The following is a 14,478-nucleotide window of genomic DNA, read 5'->3' on the forward strand; positions in this document are numbered from 1 at the left end:
CCAGAAAGCGTTCGACAAGGTTCCACACGCAAGGCTTTTGAGGAAACTACAAAGCCATGGAATAGAAGGGGATATACTAAGATGGATAGGCAAATGGATGGAGAACAGATTGCAGAGGATGGGCATAAATGGGAAGTTCTCGGACTGGGAGAAGGTGAGAAGCGGTGTGCCCCAGGGCTCGGTTCTTGAGCCCATCTTATTCAATATCTTCATAAATGACCTTGAAGAGGATATAATCAAGTTTGCAGATGACACAAAACTATGTCAGGCAGTTGGGTCACAAAAGGACAGCAAAGAACTCCAGAGAGATTTGAACCAGTTAGAGAAATGGGCGGAAAAGTGGCAGATGAAGTTTAATATAGAAAAATGCAAAGTGATGCACCTGGGCAGGAAAAACAAGGAACATGAATATAAAATGTTTGGTGCAACATTGGGCAAGAGCAAACAGGAAAGGGACCTGGGGGTACCGATAGACAGGACCCTGAAGCCGTCGGCTCAATGCGCAGCGGCGGCAAAGAAAGCAGACAGGATGTTGGACATGATAAAGAAGGGAATCACGATTAGATCAGCGGACGTCATAATGCCTCTTTACAGAGCAATGGTCAGACCACACTTGGAGAACTGAATCCAACACTGGTCTCCCTACCTAAAGAAGAATATAACCCTGCTGGAGAGGGTGCAGAGGCTAGCCAAGAAGCTAGTAAAAGATATGGAGAATTTGAGCTACAAAGAACGACTCGGAAAACTGGGATTGTTCACCCTCGAGAAGAGAAGACTGCGAGGGGATATGATAGAGACTTTTAAAATATTAAAAGGATTCGATAAAATAGAGCAAGAAACATCGTTATTCACATTGTTAAATGTAACTCGGACAAGAGGTCATGGACTGAAACTGAGGGGCAGCAGGCCCAGGACAAATGTCAGGAAGTTCTGTTTCACACAGCGAGTGGTGGACGCTTGGAATGCTCTCCTGAAGGAGGTTGTGACGGAGACCACCATTCTAGGATTCAAGGGCAAGTTGGATGCACACCTTCTTGCAAATCACATTGAGGGATACAAGTAAACAAGGTCTTCATCAAGGAACACCTACGTAGCCTCTGCGTGTGCGGGTCGCCGGACTAGATGGACCTATGGTCTGATCCAGTGAAGGCATTTCTTATGTTCTTATGTCCTGATTCACCAAGGACCAGTCATTAGACTCCCAGTCAAGAACACATTCGGACCACCGAAAACAAGCCCGAGCCACCAGACCACCACACATGGCCACCTGGACCACCAGGGCAGCCACATCAAAACTCTGCTTAAGAAGAGAATCTATCTGACGATCCTCAGAGTCCTGCAAAGCCGACCCACCCTCAACGGGTACCGTATGCTGATGTGCAATGGACAAGACCACCACGTCCCCCACAGGCGACTTCAAGGTATCTCTATCCCCTGGGATACAGGCGAGCCATGGACTGCACAAAACGAAAAGGCATTTTCTGGCACCTTCCATTGCTAAAGCACAATATCCTGAATCTCCTGATGCATAGGAAATGAGCGGGATGCCAAGCAGATCTCCTGAAGCAGGGGGCCACCACACGCGGGGGCTGCTTTGCGTCCTCGAAATGCAGGACTGATGCAACCTGAAGAATAAGCTCCTGTAGCTCTTCCTGCTGAAAAATGCACACCAGCTGGCAATTCCGTGAAACAGCCACCAGTGGCATCCATCCCCCCAAGAGGATCTTGGAGGTCCTCTAAGGGGTCCAAATCCTCATCCGGTGATAACGCCTCATCAAACCATAATTCATCATCTCACGCAACCCTCGCCCGTTAGGACAGAGCTGGGTAGTACTGGGTCGCAACTAGCGCTGAGGAGAGCCGAATGGGGTGGACGCGGAGGGCGAAAGACCCCCTGATAAAGCAGAGACCCCTGAGGAGGAAACAGGATCCCCAACCACCTGAAGATAAGCCTTGCACAAGGCTAGTACAAAATCTGAGGAAAAATCCCCTGGCGGCACATAAAGACTCACTGCCAAAGCAGAAGACCCAGTAGATGCCTGCCCCTGTCTCTCCAATACAGGGGGAAGGTCACCTGAGGCTGTAAACAAAATGGAGTAGCTTCCCGCCAAAACCGGGTGTAAGACCCACCAAAAATAACTCCCCCCGAAGCCTGCAGCGGCAAAGAGGCCTGAACTGCCCCAGCCGCTAAAGCAGGTAAGTTGGCAATAGTGATAAGGGAGTTCCCAGCTAGCGGCTGGGGAAATCCCTATGTGGGCAGTAGAGGAAGCCCGGGCTTCCCCCCTGCTTGCTGCCGACGCGTGAAGCACTCACAAAGGGGAACCCTACTTGCTGGCATCCGAAGCCCTTTGTGGATTCCCCTTTGTGGCGGCCGGCACACCACGAACACAGGCCGGCCGCATTGACCTCGCGGTGGAACAGAAGGAGCACTTTGTCCTTTTTAAAGTGCTCATTGCGAAAACCGCTACTAGCTGAAAAATAAAAACTGCTGGTTAGCAATTAACTGCAATTTACCTCAATTAAAGGCTTCCCTTCAGACCAGCACTGCCTCAGGATTCCCCCCCCCTAATATAAGGGATAATTAAACAGACCCTACTGGCTCTCTAAGCCATATGCCTTGCCGGTATCGGTGGCAAGGCTTATAGCTGAGGCACCTCTAATGAAAAAATTGGGGGCAGGTGAGGGAAATGGGATGAGGGACTCGACCCATCAAGTGTGACACCTCCGAGGTCGGATGAACCCCCCAGAAGGGTCCCCCAAGCTCAATCCGGCACCACAAATTAGGACAAGAAGGCCTAAACAAAATCCAAGAGGTCTACACTAAACCAGGTAAGACTGCACAGGCTTACCACCCCCATCTGCTGGAGACTGAGAGAAGACTGAGTGTATATGGGAATGCACAGCCCACTTGTACTAAAGTCAAAAGTTTATGTCTCAGTCTCCACCTCATGGTGAGCTATTACCCATCAGTTAAGCTGTGCCGGCCTGGAGAGACGCTTAAGAATTAGATTTCTCTCCTATTTTCTTCTCTAACCAAGTGTGCCATGAAACTGGCTCTGCACATACATTCCTGTGGTGCCATACCCATAAAGAGTGAGGAATCCTGTCTGCCACAGGGCCGGCCCAACGGTATTGGATGTACCCCACACACACACACACACATACAAATACACATCCAGCATCTCTCCTTCCCTTCCCCCCCCACAAAAAACCCCATGGTATCTAGCATCTCTCCTCTTCCCTTCCCCCTGGTACCATTGCTAGCACATTCAACACACTAACATCATTAAAGCTAATAAAAACAGAAGCTTGGGGGCGGGGGGGGGAGTGTCTCAGTGCAGCACCAGCAAAGAAAGTGGTAGAAAAGCCCTTTAAAAGCCATTATGAGCAAGCCTTTCAGCCTCCCAACTAGCATACACAAGGCTTGCCACATCCCAGCTCCTCCTACATGCCTTCAAAAGACATTTTAAAAAGATATTGGATAAGAGGGGATGTGGGTGAGTATTATTAATCTTATATGGTAGATGAATATATCACTATTTTTACTATTTTGGGATGGTATTTTCTGTAACGGGAGGGGAGGGGATGGGAGGGGTTTTTTTTAAATTCTAATAATAATTGTTTAGATGTTAAGGTGTATTGTGGAACATAAGTATGGTTTGGAATGTTGTATTTGATGTATTACATGAAAGATAATCAAGTGTGTATTTATAAGGTCATATGATTTTATCTGATGCACTTGTTAATACAAAAATGAATAAAGAATTAAAAAAAAAAAAAAAAAAGATCTGGGGGCCATTGGCAAATTATTGTAATGATTAGACATCATTTTCCACTGAAAGTATATTTATACATAGGGGGAGGGGGATGGTATAAAGTTCTATTTAAAGGTTAATTAATAAATAAGAATACAATATTTATATGATATTTTTGATTGAAATATTTGAAGGAAGGGTTGGTGGGGGGAATAAATTTATGTATTTACGAAAGAATTTCAAGTGATGTGTAAAAGTTTTAAATGATGTAATATTGTGTACTTGTTGTAAGATGAAAAATGAATAAAGAATTGGAAAAAAAAAAAAAAAGACACAGTACATGGAAAACCTTAAGCATGTGTTGCTGGGATACTGACAGGCCTGCCAGCCTGGTGACAGTGGCTTCTAAAAGCCTTCTCTGTAGCTATCTTAGTCAGTTGTGTTGGTCCTGCCCCCCCCCCTCTCCAACACCTAATCTACCTACCAGAAGGCACAGGCCAATTGTGCCAGCCTCTGCAAAAACTTTCCACTCCTGTCTCCAGCACAGCAACAAAAGCACCACTTTGGCTACACTAATCCATAAAAAACTTGGATAATATTGCACGCCACCGTTTGGTGGAAGATGCTACTACCCCAGCTCATTTGTATACAAAAATTCTACTTCTGCAGAATTAGATTCTCCATCACCAACCTTACTGCTGCAGTGACTGCAGATCCTGCGCTTGCTCTTCTTCACTCTCTGCTCCGTCCCTCCATCAGCACGAATGCATGAGCACTCTTTCACCCCCTCTGCCCATTCCAGTTCCTGAAAACCAAGAAAATACTTAAATACTCTTTACCCCAATACAGTCCAAGGTTACACTGAGGAAAGACAGCATATACTGTCCTATGCAGGAAAATTAAGGACCTTTTCATGAGTCTCTTTCCGTCTTTTACTTTTCGAAGATGTGTGCATCTTGGGTGGCTCTTCTTCCTCTTCCATATCTGGCAATGACACCTCTTCGAAACCATCAAACTGAAAGAAAACTGCTGCTTGAGTAAGCAAATATCAATCAGGTTCCCTCACCTCTCTCACTGTCTCTCAAAGAAATGGAAGTAAGCTCTTCTAGCTATGTCTGATCAGCAACAGGGAAATCTCTCCCCCATCCCCTGCACTTCATACTTCCCACTTGGAAGTTCCTACAGCAGCCTCTTATAATGTTTGCTCTCCTTGGGAATATCTCTGATCTTGCCCCAATCCTCTCTCCCTCCAGTAAGGGATTTCCCACCTCATACTCCTTTTCCTCAGTCCAATTGATCACTTCAAAGTCTCCCATGTGATTGGCTGGAGGTCGCAGCTGATCAAAGAACATGGAGAACTCATCCTGCAGATGATCATGTCCCTTCAGCAGTTGCCACACCTGCGTCTTTAACTGCAGGAAAATAAAAACCAACAGGGGTATAAAAAAACCCTCTGGACTCCTGGGTCAGGAACACAGTCACTTCAAAAGAAATCCTTCTGAAAACTTTTGTGCCCAGCACTAGGGAATTACAAGATCAGAAAGGAAGAGGATCCATCATTAATACTTTATCATGCCACTCATGAAGTACATCTTGCACAAAGCTACCAACATTGAGAGGCCACGTACTTGTGTGATCTCCTGTGGAAGGCAGTCAGCACAGCTCTGGAGCACACGGATGATCTTCTGGTGGTGTGAGGGATTCTCTGCAAAGCAGATTTCCAGCTGCCGAAGGAATCTGCGGCTTTTGTCAAAGGCTTGTTGTTCCTCAAACTAGAAAGAGAAGGTGGAACTGTATATACACTTCAAAAACATCATCTACAAAGGACAGCTTGGTTCTCCTTTCATACCCTCCACTCCTCACACACTTACCAGTCCACACTCCAAAGCTTGCTCAGGCAACAGAAAGGCAGCGAAGTCCTTGAGCAACTGAGGCCACTCTAAGAGCAGGCCTCGCAGGCTAGAATACAGATCTACTGCAGTCTGTGGCTGGGAGCTGGTTTCAAACTCAAAGATAACACGGAGGAACTCTTCATACCTCCCGGGGACATCCTGCAAGGCCTCTCGCACCTAAAAGGGCAGCAATAAGTATTAACACAGATGGCAAAATTTTAGGACGTCTACAAGAGGAGAGAAAAGAGCCTCAAGTGCAGTGGCATAGTAAGGAGGGGGTGGGGCAGTCTTTGCCACCCCCACCCCTCCGAAGCAGCATTACAAAATTGCGGCCCGCATCGGTGTCACCTCTCTCTTGACATCATTTCCGGACCCTGCACCTAGGAACTGATGTCAGAGGGATAGCCAACAAGAACACGGGCAGCAAGTTCGTGATGTTACTCACACCTGGAAAATTAAAAAGATACGGGGAAAGGGGGCACGGGAGGTGCACCACTCACCCTCACTATGCTCAAGTGCCCAAAATTACAGTTAAGAGATCAAGAAAATCTGGCAGAAAGATATAGAACTATTCCTAGTAAAAGCTATTTCCAAACATAATTTAATCAGAATATATACTATGACCTGTGCCGGTCTGGAGGGACAATAAAGAACAAGAGGTATTTAGAGGTTAATACCATATCAAAGACAAGGAAGATGTGAGAAGTGCCTCATAGACTGAAAAGCAGCTGCTTACCCTGGTGAGATAAGCCTGAGCAAAGGCCAAGTCTTTCTGGTCTCGCAGGGGGTCTCTTTGCAAAATATTTTCATCATACAGTAGCAAAAGTTTTGAGGTATCTTTGCTGGCACGAGTTCGTCCCCTTTTATTCCGGGCTCGATAGGCACCTCTGGCTTTGCAAGCCCCTTTGCTTCTGTCTCCTGAAAGACAGAACTTTATTATTAAATGGGATTTTTCAGAGTAAAAATGCAGAGCTGTAGGGTGGCTGTAACTCACCCTGTGGGGGGGTGTTGCTCTCCACTTCTGGAACAGCTTTGGGAGAGGCACAGACAGATGAACTCTTCTTTACCAAAACTTCAGACACCTCATCCACCATCTCATCTTTCTGCAAGTTCTCTACTCCTTCGGCCTCCTCCTCCTCCTCCTCCTCTGGCTCAGAATTCTCCTCTTGAGAGTTTTCTTCTTCAGAGTCCCCCTCCTGGCTTAGGCGCCTCTCTGATGCCAACCATGTCAACTTCTCCATGGTCTCCTTCAGAGTAGAAAAAAAGACACCAAGAATTGTATAAGGGATAAGACTTGATCTGCAACAGGCACAGATCAAGACATTTCTTGATGCGTTGTCAGCAGCCTGGGGTAAGGCCATTAACTTGCACTGTCTAAACTGTTTTGATAAGAGTCTATACCAGTGGTCTCAAACTTGCGGCCCGCCAGGTACTATTTTGAGGCCCTCAGTATGTTTATCATAATCACAAAAGTAAAATAAAACAGTTTTTTGATATGTCTCTTTAGCTATAAATTACAATATTTTTTTTTCCAATTTTTTATTATTTTCAATACTTATAATAAGTGTCACAGTAAATACAAACATTTTATATCCAAATTCCACACTTAATAGTCTTATAATATCCATTTCAGAATTATATCCCCCTCCCCCTAAACAATCACAATATCTATACATAATTACCCCATATCAGTTATTCAAAATTCCCACCCCCCACCTCCCCCCACCCAGATGTGCATATTTAAATGGAAAAAACACTATTTAAATGTTACAATATTTTGCTAATGGCTCCCAAATCTCCTGAAACTTCTTAAAATTTCCTTTCTGAATGGCCAATGTCCTTTCCATTTTGTACATATGACATAGTGAATTCCACCAAAAACTATAATTAAGCCTTTTACAATTCTTCCAATTGTTTGTAATTTGTTGTATGGCGACTCCTGTCATAATTAATAAAAGACTGTTGTTTTTAGATGATATTTGGCTTTTAGCCCTCATGACCATGCCAAATAATACCGTATCATAAGACAATGCCACTGGATTTTCCAATAGACAGTTAATTTGGCCCCATATTGAATTCCAAAATGACAAAATAAATGGACAATAGAACAATAAATGATCTAAAGTCCCTGCTTCAAGATGACAATGCCAACATCTATTCGACTTAGAGCTATCTAACTTTTGTAAACGAACTGGGGTCCAGAATGCTCTATGTAACAGAAAAAACCATGTTTGTTTCATAGATGCCGACATTATACATCTCAACCTCCAAGACCAAATTCTTGACCATTGAGACGCAGAAATTTGGTGCTTGATCTCAATACTCCAAATATCCCTAAGACCAGTTTTTGGTTTTTATTTGCAAATTCAGCTAACAATTTATACCATTGTGCGGCCTGGTGTCCCAGGAAGTCCACCTGAAAACATATGAATTCTAAGCTATACTGACTATTTAAATTTTTCCATTCAGGGAACCCTGCCTGAATGGCCTGCTTCAGTTGCAACCATCTAAAACTTTGTGATTTATTAAGTCCAAATTTATGTTGCAACTGTGAAAATTCAAGCAGTTTACCATTAGAAATAACATCATTTTTTTTTTTTTTTTTAATATTTTATTTATAAATTTTTCATTCTTACAATAATTTAATTGTACATAAAGCTTTAAAGTATGTATTCCTGCTATAATCCAATGCTTCCAGATGACTTTAAAACCGCCAATTTGAATCTTGGAATTTAGCCATATTTGCTTTATTTTTATTATCAGGTTCCTCGTTATGGATTTGAATGGGTATATGTGCATGTAATATTGTACACTTGAAAGATGAAAAAATGAATAAAGAATTGGGATAAAAAAGTTATGAAAGGGGAGTATCTAGTTTGAAGGTATATGATGTTAGTACTTATTTTTTTCCCCAAAACTACTTATAATTTGATATCGTGTCAATGTTACAATTTGAAAGTCTTATGATAATTTTAGTTGAATGTGATCCCTCTTATGGGGGTGGAGGGTTTTTAAATAGGTTTTTCATTATAAAGTTATGAATGGATAGAAATCACTATAATTAATATAATTCTCCTGTATGTTTTTACACTTAAGAGGGATTGTTATTAAATATAGCTGATATTGATAAATTTCATAAGGTGTGTAAGTTAGGGTTTGAACTTAGGGTTTTGGGATTTTTTTTTGTTTTTTTAAATAATTTATAGTTCTTCAGATCTATGGGGGAAATTAATTAACTAATGGATTTTAGATTCATAGAGTTCAAACATTTTTTAGTATAAAACGAATCCTTAATGATTTATTTATAAGGGGAAATATTGTGGGTTAAATAGAGAGTATGTTATATTTGATGATTGAATAGTTCCATATTGAAGATTTAACGAATGGTAAGGAGGATGAGATATATAATATATTAGTAGATTTAATATTTTATCTTAACCTTTAAATGGGGAATTTTTAAGGGTGATTATAGGAATATAAATTGTTTTTAAATGTGGGTTTTTTAGGGTCATAAATTAATGTATTAAGATTATTTTAATTGTTCTATTATATATTTTCTGATATTTAAAGTAATTACTATATTTTAAAGGGTATGATTTTTGGGAGGGAAGAGTTATAGTTGTCGGGGGGGTGTTTACTAGTCCTAATGGGTGCTCCAAGGCTGTCATATTATTTATGGGGAGGGGGGAGGGGGAGTTTTTAAGGGGGACTTGGATGTGTATAGAAAATTTGGGTTTGTCTTGGAAAAATATAATGTCAATGTACTTTTTGTGGTTCCTTTGTACTAAAATGTTACAATGGAGTTTAAAATTTTTTCTTTAAATGTTAATGGCCTAACCATCCAATTAAAAGGAAGAAAATGCTCAATTTTTTGAAACAACAGAATGCGGATGTCTGTTATATCCAAGAAACGCACTTATCGGCCATAAAATCTAGGAAGTTAGAGGGAGAGTGGGTAAAATATAGTTTTTTCGCCCCTGCTGTGACTTAGCCAAAGGAAAGATTTATAAACTATAAAGAGTTTTACCTCATGCAAAATTGTTTTTTCTTTAAGACATTAACTATTTTTTTCTGAGGTCCTCCAAGTACCTACAAATCCAAAATGTGGCCCTGCAAAGGGTTTGAGTTTGAGACCCCTGGTCTAGACCCATATGTAGGATAAATCACAAGTGGAACAATCTGTAGCAAGGTCTTTCAAGTATGCATGGCCTCACATTTACTGAGTATGTTTGTGTACGCATCCTATGGTTACTGGACATGCATATGTGCACCCTACATACCTTTTCACTATTATTTAGTGTGTATATTAGAGGTCTGCACTGGAACAGGGATCATGGGGATCCCGCGGGTCCTGCAGGTACCCCGCAGGGATCCCCCAGCTATACGGACTCCCATGGGGACCCCCCTCCTGGTCAACGGGACTCCCACGGGGATGGAACCGGAGTTCCTGAGGTCTACTTAATGTTTCATCGATCCACTTGAAATTTAATGAAGAAACCGGTCCAGGTGCGGCGCCGCAGCAAAACAGCCATGCTGAACAGTGAGCTCAGCACGTACGCACACGTCGAACACTACCCGAGGAAGAGAGCGGACACTGGACACAAAGCCTTGAGACCCGAGACAAGGAGACCGAAAAGAAGACCGAAATCAGGTAAGAAGAGAAATCTGGTTGTCTCAAGGGAACAGTGCTGGGGTTGTGTGATTATTGGGGGAATTTTATTAAAACCAAGTTGTATGGTGTTTTTGGGTCTTGAAGCAAGGAGTGGGCAATCTGTTAGAGAGAATGCTGTATATACTTGTATAACAAATTCAAATCACAGACATCATTCAAAAAAGTCCAAAATACTGTAAGTATTTATGGTCCCAAGACAGTCACAGTTTATAATTAGTGTTCAGCCCTCCTCAGCCTGCTGCAGTCCAGAGATGCTGTAGCCACAACTCACTGTCCATAAACCATTCACCCTCAGTGCTAAAAGCACAGTTTAAACCACAAGTAGCTGCTTTTTAAAAAATAATACTATAACTGTCATTACAAACCAGTGTTTAGCCTGAGCCCCTGGTATTACACTGGACAAACATATAGTTTTGCGACAGTTACAAACTTTTACACTACATTACACATGTCAAGGTTTTGGGAACCTTGGGCAATGGGTTTGTCCAGTGTGATACCAGGGTCTCAGGCTAAACACTGGTTTGTAATGACAGTTATAGTATTATTTTTTTTAAAAAAAGCAGCTACTTGTGGTTTAAACTGTGCTTTTAGCACTGAGGGGATGGTTTATGGACAGTGAGTTCTGGCTGCAGGGTCTCTGGGCAGGTCTGTACATAGTTTTGTGACTGTTACAAACTGTTTTACAGTACATTGCATAGGCAGCGGAACGCTTTTTTGTTCAGGGGGGCCCAAAAGCACTGCCCTAGACCCCGCCCCAAACCTGACCAAGTTCCTCCCCAGACCTCACCCCATAATAGTAGTAATTGTAAACACCATTTCTTCCATTCATTTTTTATATACACACAATATAATCTTAATCACAAAATTAAACTACACTATACAAAGTGCACTCTTTTTCCCCTCCCCACCACTGCACAACATTTCTTCCTCTCTCCTACACGCCCATGTGCAACATCTTCCTCTCTCTCACTGTCCACCATCTCTCTCTCATTCCCTCCCTTGCTGCAAAGGGAGTGGGGAAAGAGAGAGAGGGATCCAGCTACCCACCCTCATCCCACTGTCCTCTGGCACCACACTGCAGCTTGAGTTCTCTAGCAAAGTTCTGGGCATCATCATTGACTCTACACTATCCTTCAATGACCACCTCAACTCCTTGGTAAAAAAATGCTTTTTCAGCCTTCACATGCTGAGGAAAGCGAGATTCTGTTTCCATCATCAACACTTTGCTGTCTTCGTATAATCCATCATCCTTTCCAGATTGAACTATTGTAACTCCATCTACTTAAGCCTAACAAAGAAAAGCCTTCAAAGACTTCAATGGATTCAGAATACCGCGGCTACACTAATCTTCGCAAAAAGTAAATTTGACCATGTCTCCCCACTCCTGTTCAAACTTCACTGGCTTCCAGTAGTCTCTAGGGTCCACTTTAAATGCGCTTGCCTAACTTTCAAGGTCCTACATGGCATCCTTCTTCCCCTTATCCCTCTATCTTGGAATTCCTCAAATCCTATCACCAGAGCCACCCAACAATTCAAACTATCCTTCCCCTCATTAAAAGACATATCCCATCCTGGAAAACTAGGGTCATCCCTCTCCTTCAGAATTACTGAGCTCTAGAACAACCTTTCTATCCCACTTCGGAATCTGGGCATCCTCCAACTTTTTCAAACACATCTGAAAACCTGGCTATTCTCAAAAATGTAATATGTCCTCCTCTTTTGCTATACTAAGTCCCTCTAAACTTTCTCTTTATTGACCTGTTACCCTCACTGGAGTTCCTTCTCTACACCTTTTCCGGCAAACTGTGCCAAGCTCTACGATTGTGGAGATGATGCGGTATACAAACTTAAGGTTTGTATACCACCCCCTCTACTGCCAAATCCAATATTTCTCCCTCTCTTATTCCTTGGACTGTGTGCATCTTTCACCCCTGCCCACCAACATTTCTGCTTCTATCATCCCTCTCCAGCTCCATGCCACATCTCTTCCTCCATTCCCTCCACCACCATGTCCAACATTCCTCTCTCTTTCATCCATTTCCAACTGTCCCACTGTTTCCTCTCCACCCCCACAGCCAACATTTCTCCCTCCTCTTCCATCACCATGTCCAATAATTCTCTTCTTTCTTCCTTTCTCAATGTACACATCTCTTTCCCTCTCACTCACACCCATGCGTAACAATTCTCCCTTGCTAGTTCCTCCCCCACCTCAGAATCTCTTTCCCCCATCCTTCCATCCTATGTCCCAAGTTCATGCCCCCTCCCTCCTGTGTCCCAAGTTAGTGCTCCCTCCCTCCTTTCCAGCGTGTCCCAGGTTTGTGCCCCTTCTCTCGCTTGTGTCCTAACACGTCCCCTCTCTCCATTGTGTCCCAAATTCAAGCCCCCTCCCTCATTTGTCCCAAGTTCACGCTCCCTTCCTTCTTTGTCTCAATGTGCCCCTCCCTTCTGTGTCCCAACATGCCCCTCTCTCTCCCTCCCTTCTGTGACCTAATGTAACATAGTAACTTAAATGAGTTAAAAAATCCCTGCTCTGATGAATTCAGCCTTGCTTGTGGGCCAAGAACCCTCTTCACTTGGTTCAAGTTTGCACTTTCCAATGGGCTGCAACATTTTTGGTGGTATTAAGATAGTGACTATTTCTCTCAAAGGTGATCATAAAGATTGTGTCATCTGTTATCAGGAAGTTACTATTATATGAATCAGAGTGATAAATCATTTAAAAGCTTTCATAAAGGTTTTATTGGCCTTTTTTTTAAAGATATACAAGCAATTTCCAAATATCATTACAATTAGAATATATGTACAATCAACATGATTATTTGGAGGCAATATGCGTCAATATTCAAAATCATTTATGTGGTTAGCTTTGAAATGGATGGAGATGCCAGCCAGACCACATTGGAGGGGTTGGGAATCTTATTTTGCTTAGTACAGTAGGAAATATATTTTAATTTTTCCTTTTATATTGGTTACAGAGACTGATTTCTGTTATTATTTGTGATGGAGAAGAAAACTGGGGTCTAGAAACTTGTTGATTCAAACAGCAACCATATTTTCATAAGCAGCAAATAAGGACAAGAGTGAAGTATGGAAATTTTTTAAAGTGGTAATGGTTGATGCCAAAGAAGTGCCTTTTGCACTTTGCTCGAGATGCAAGACAGTTCTCTTTTGGAGATCACATTATAGAACCAATGGCTTATGGGCTCACAAGGACTTCTGTGCAAACTGGATGCCAGCAACAAAAGATCACAGCACTACCAGGTTTTTCTCTCTCAAGTAATATCAATAAAGTACCTCCTAACATAAAATCTGAGGTAGCTCATGTTTTGGTTGCTATGTGTGCAACAGATGTCAAGTCTGTTTCTTTCGTCGAAGGGGAAGGATTTAGGAACTTGGCATCGAAGCTAAACATGGGAATTTTAACCTGGAACAAGTCCTGCCCTGTGGGTCAACTATCTCTTGTCATCTTGATGGTGTTGTGGTGAAACTGACGATCACACTTGTGGACAAGCTAGCCTCAGTGCCGCAGTTTGGGGTGACAACTATCTCTGGACACACAAGCAAAGCAACCACAGCTACATAACTGTTACTGTACAGTATATTAATAACTGGCAAACTGAATCATGTATCTTGGCTACTCAGTTACTGGATGAGAATCATACATCAGAAAATATAAAATTGACAGTGCAATTGATTCTGGATGAGTTTAGTGCGTATCGTCAAGACAACGTGTTCACCACAGTCAATGCCAGTAATATGAAAGCTGCCTTTCGAGAATACATGTGGATTGGATGTTCATGTCATAATCTGAATCTCGTTTTGTCACACAGACTGCAGCAGATAAATTTGCAGGGCACTGGTTTGCTACCTGAGGTAGCCAAACTTATTGACACCTTGAAAGAACTGGTGACATTAGCAAAACGCACAAGAATTAACAATCAGCTGTTAACAACTCTTAAGCAATGTGTAGCAAATCGATCTTCATGCACCGAGCACAGAGCCAAATTTTAATAGCAATGTTTTGCATCTACTGGCTGATATCACTGAAGACTTGTTGGCTGATGTCATTCAGGTTTTGGAACCTGTTGATGTGGCCACAAAATGCCTCTCAACTGACAAGAGCCCCTCATTGCATCTGGTATTACCTACAAAAATAAAG

General features: G+C 42.5%; 1 protein-coding gene across 3 annotated transcripts in view; it reads right to left on the reverse strand.

Moving 5' to 3' along the window:
* The window catches only part of LOC117350181 (GON-4-like protein), a 95,546-nt gene that overhangs the window by 14,271 nt on the left and 66,797 nt on the right, over window positions 1-14,478 (reverse strand). For 2 of the 3 annotated variants that reach the window (XM_033924250.1, XM_033924252.1), the window contains exons 23-29: window positions 6,642-6,894; window positions 6,384-6,565; window positions 5,627-5,824; window positions 5,384-5,527; window positions 5,024-5,167; window positions 4,663-4,770; window positions 4,447-4,560 (exon numbers count right to left, since the gene is read on the reverse strand). In XM_033924250.1, the coding sequence (XP_033780141.1) occupies window positions 4,447-4,560; window positions 4,663-4,770; window positions 5,024-5,167; window positions 5,384-5,527; window positions 5,627-5,824; window positions 6,384-6,565; window positions 6,642-6,894 (1,143 nt within the window). Of the gene's footprint in view, window positions 1-4,446; window positions 4,561-4,662; window positions 4,771-5,023; window positions 5,168-5,383; window positions 5,528-5,626; window positions 5,825-6,383; window positions 6,566-6,641; window positions 6,895-14,478 lie in introns of those variants that run through there. The other variant, XM_033924251.1, reaches the window with a different exon arrangement.

The sequence above is a fragment of the Geotrypetes seraphini genome, chromosome 16 (assembly GCF_902459505.1).
Source record: "Geotrypetes seraphini chromosome 16, aGeoSer1.1, whole genome shotgun sequence".
Lineage (NCBI taxonomy): Eukaryota > Metazoa > Chordata > Amphibia > Gymnophiona > Dermophiidae > Geotrypetes > Geotrypetes seraphini.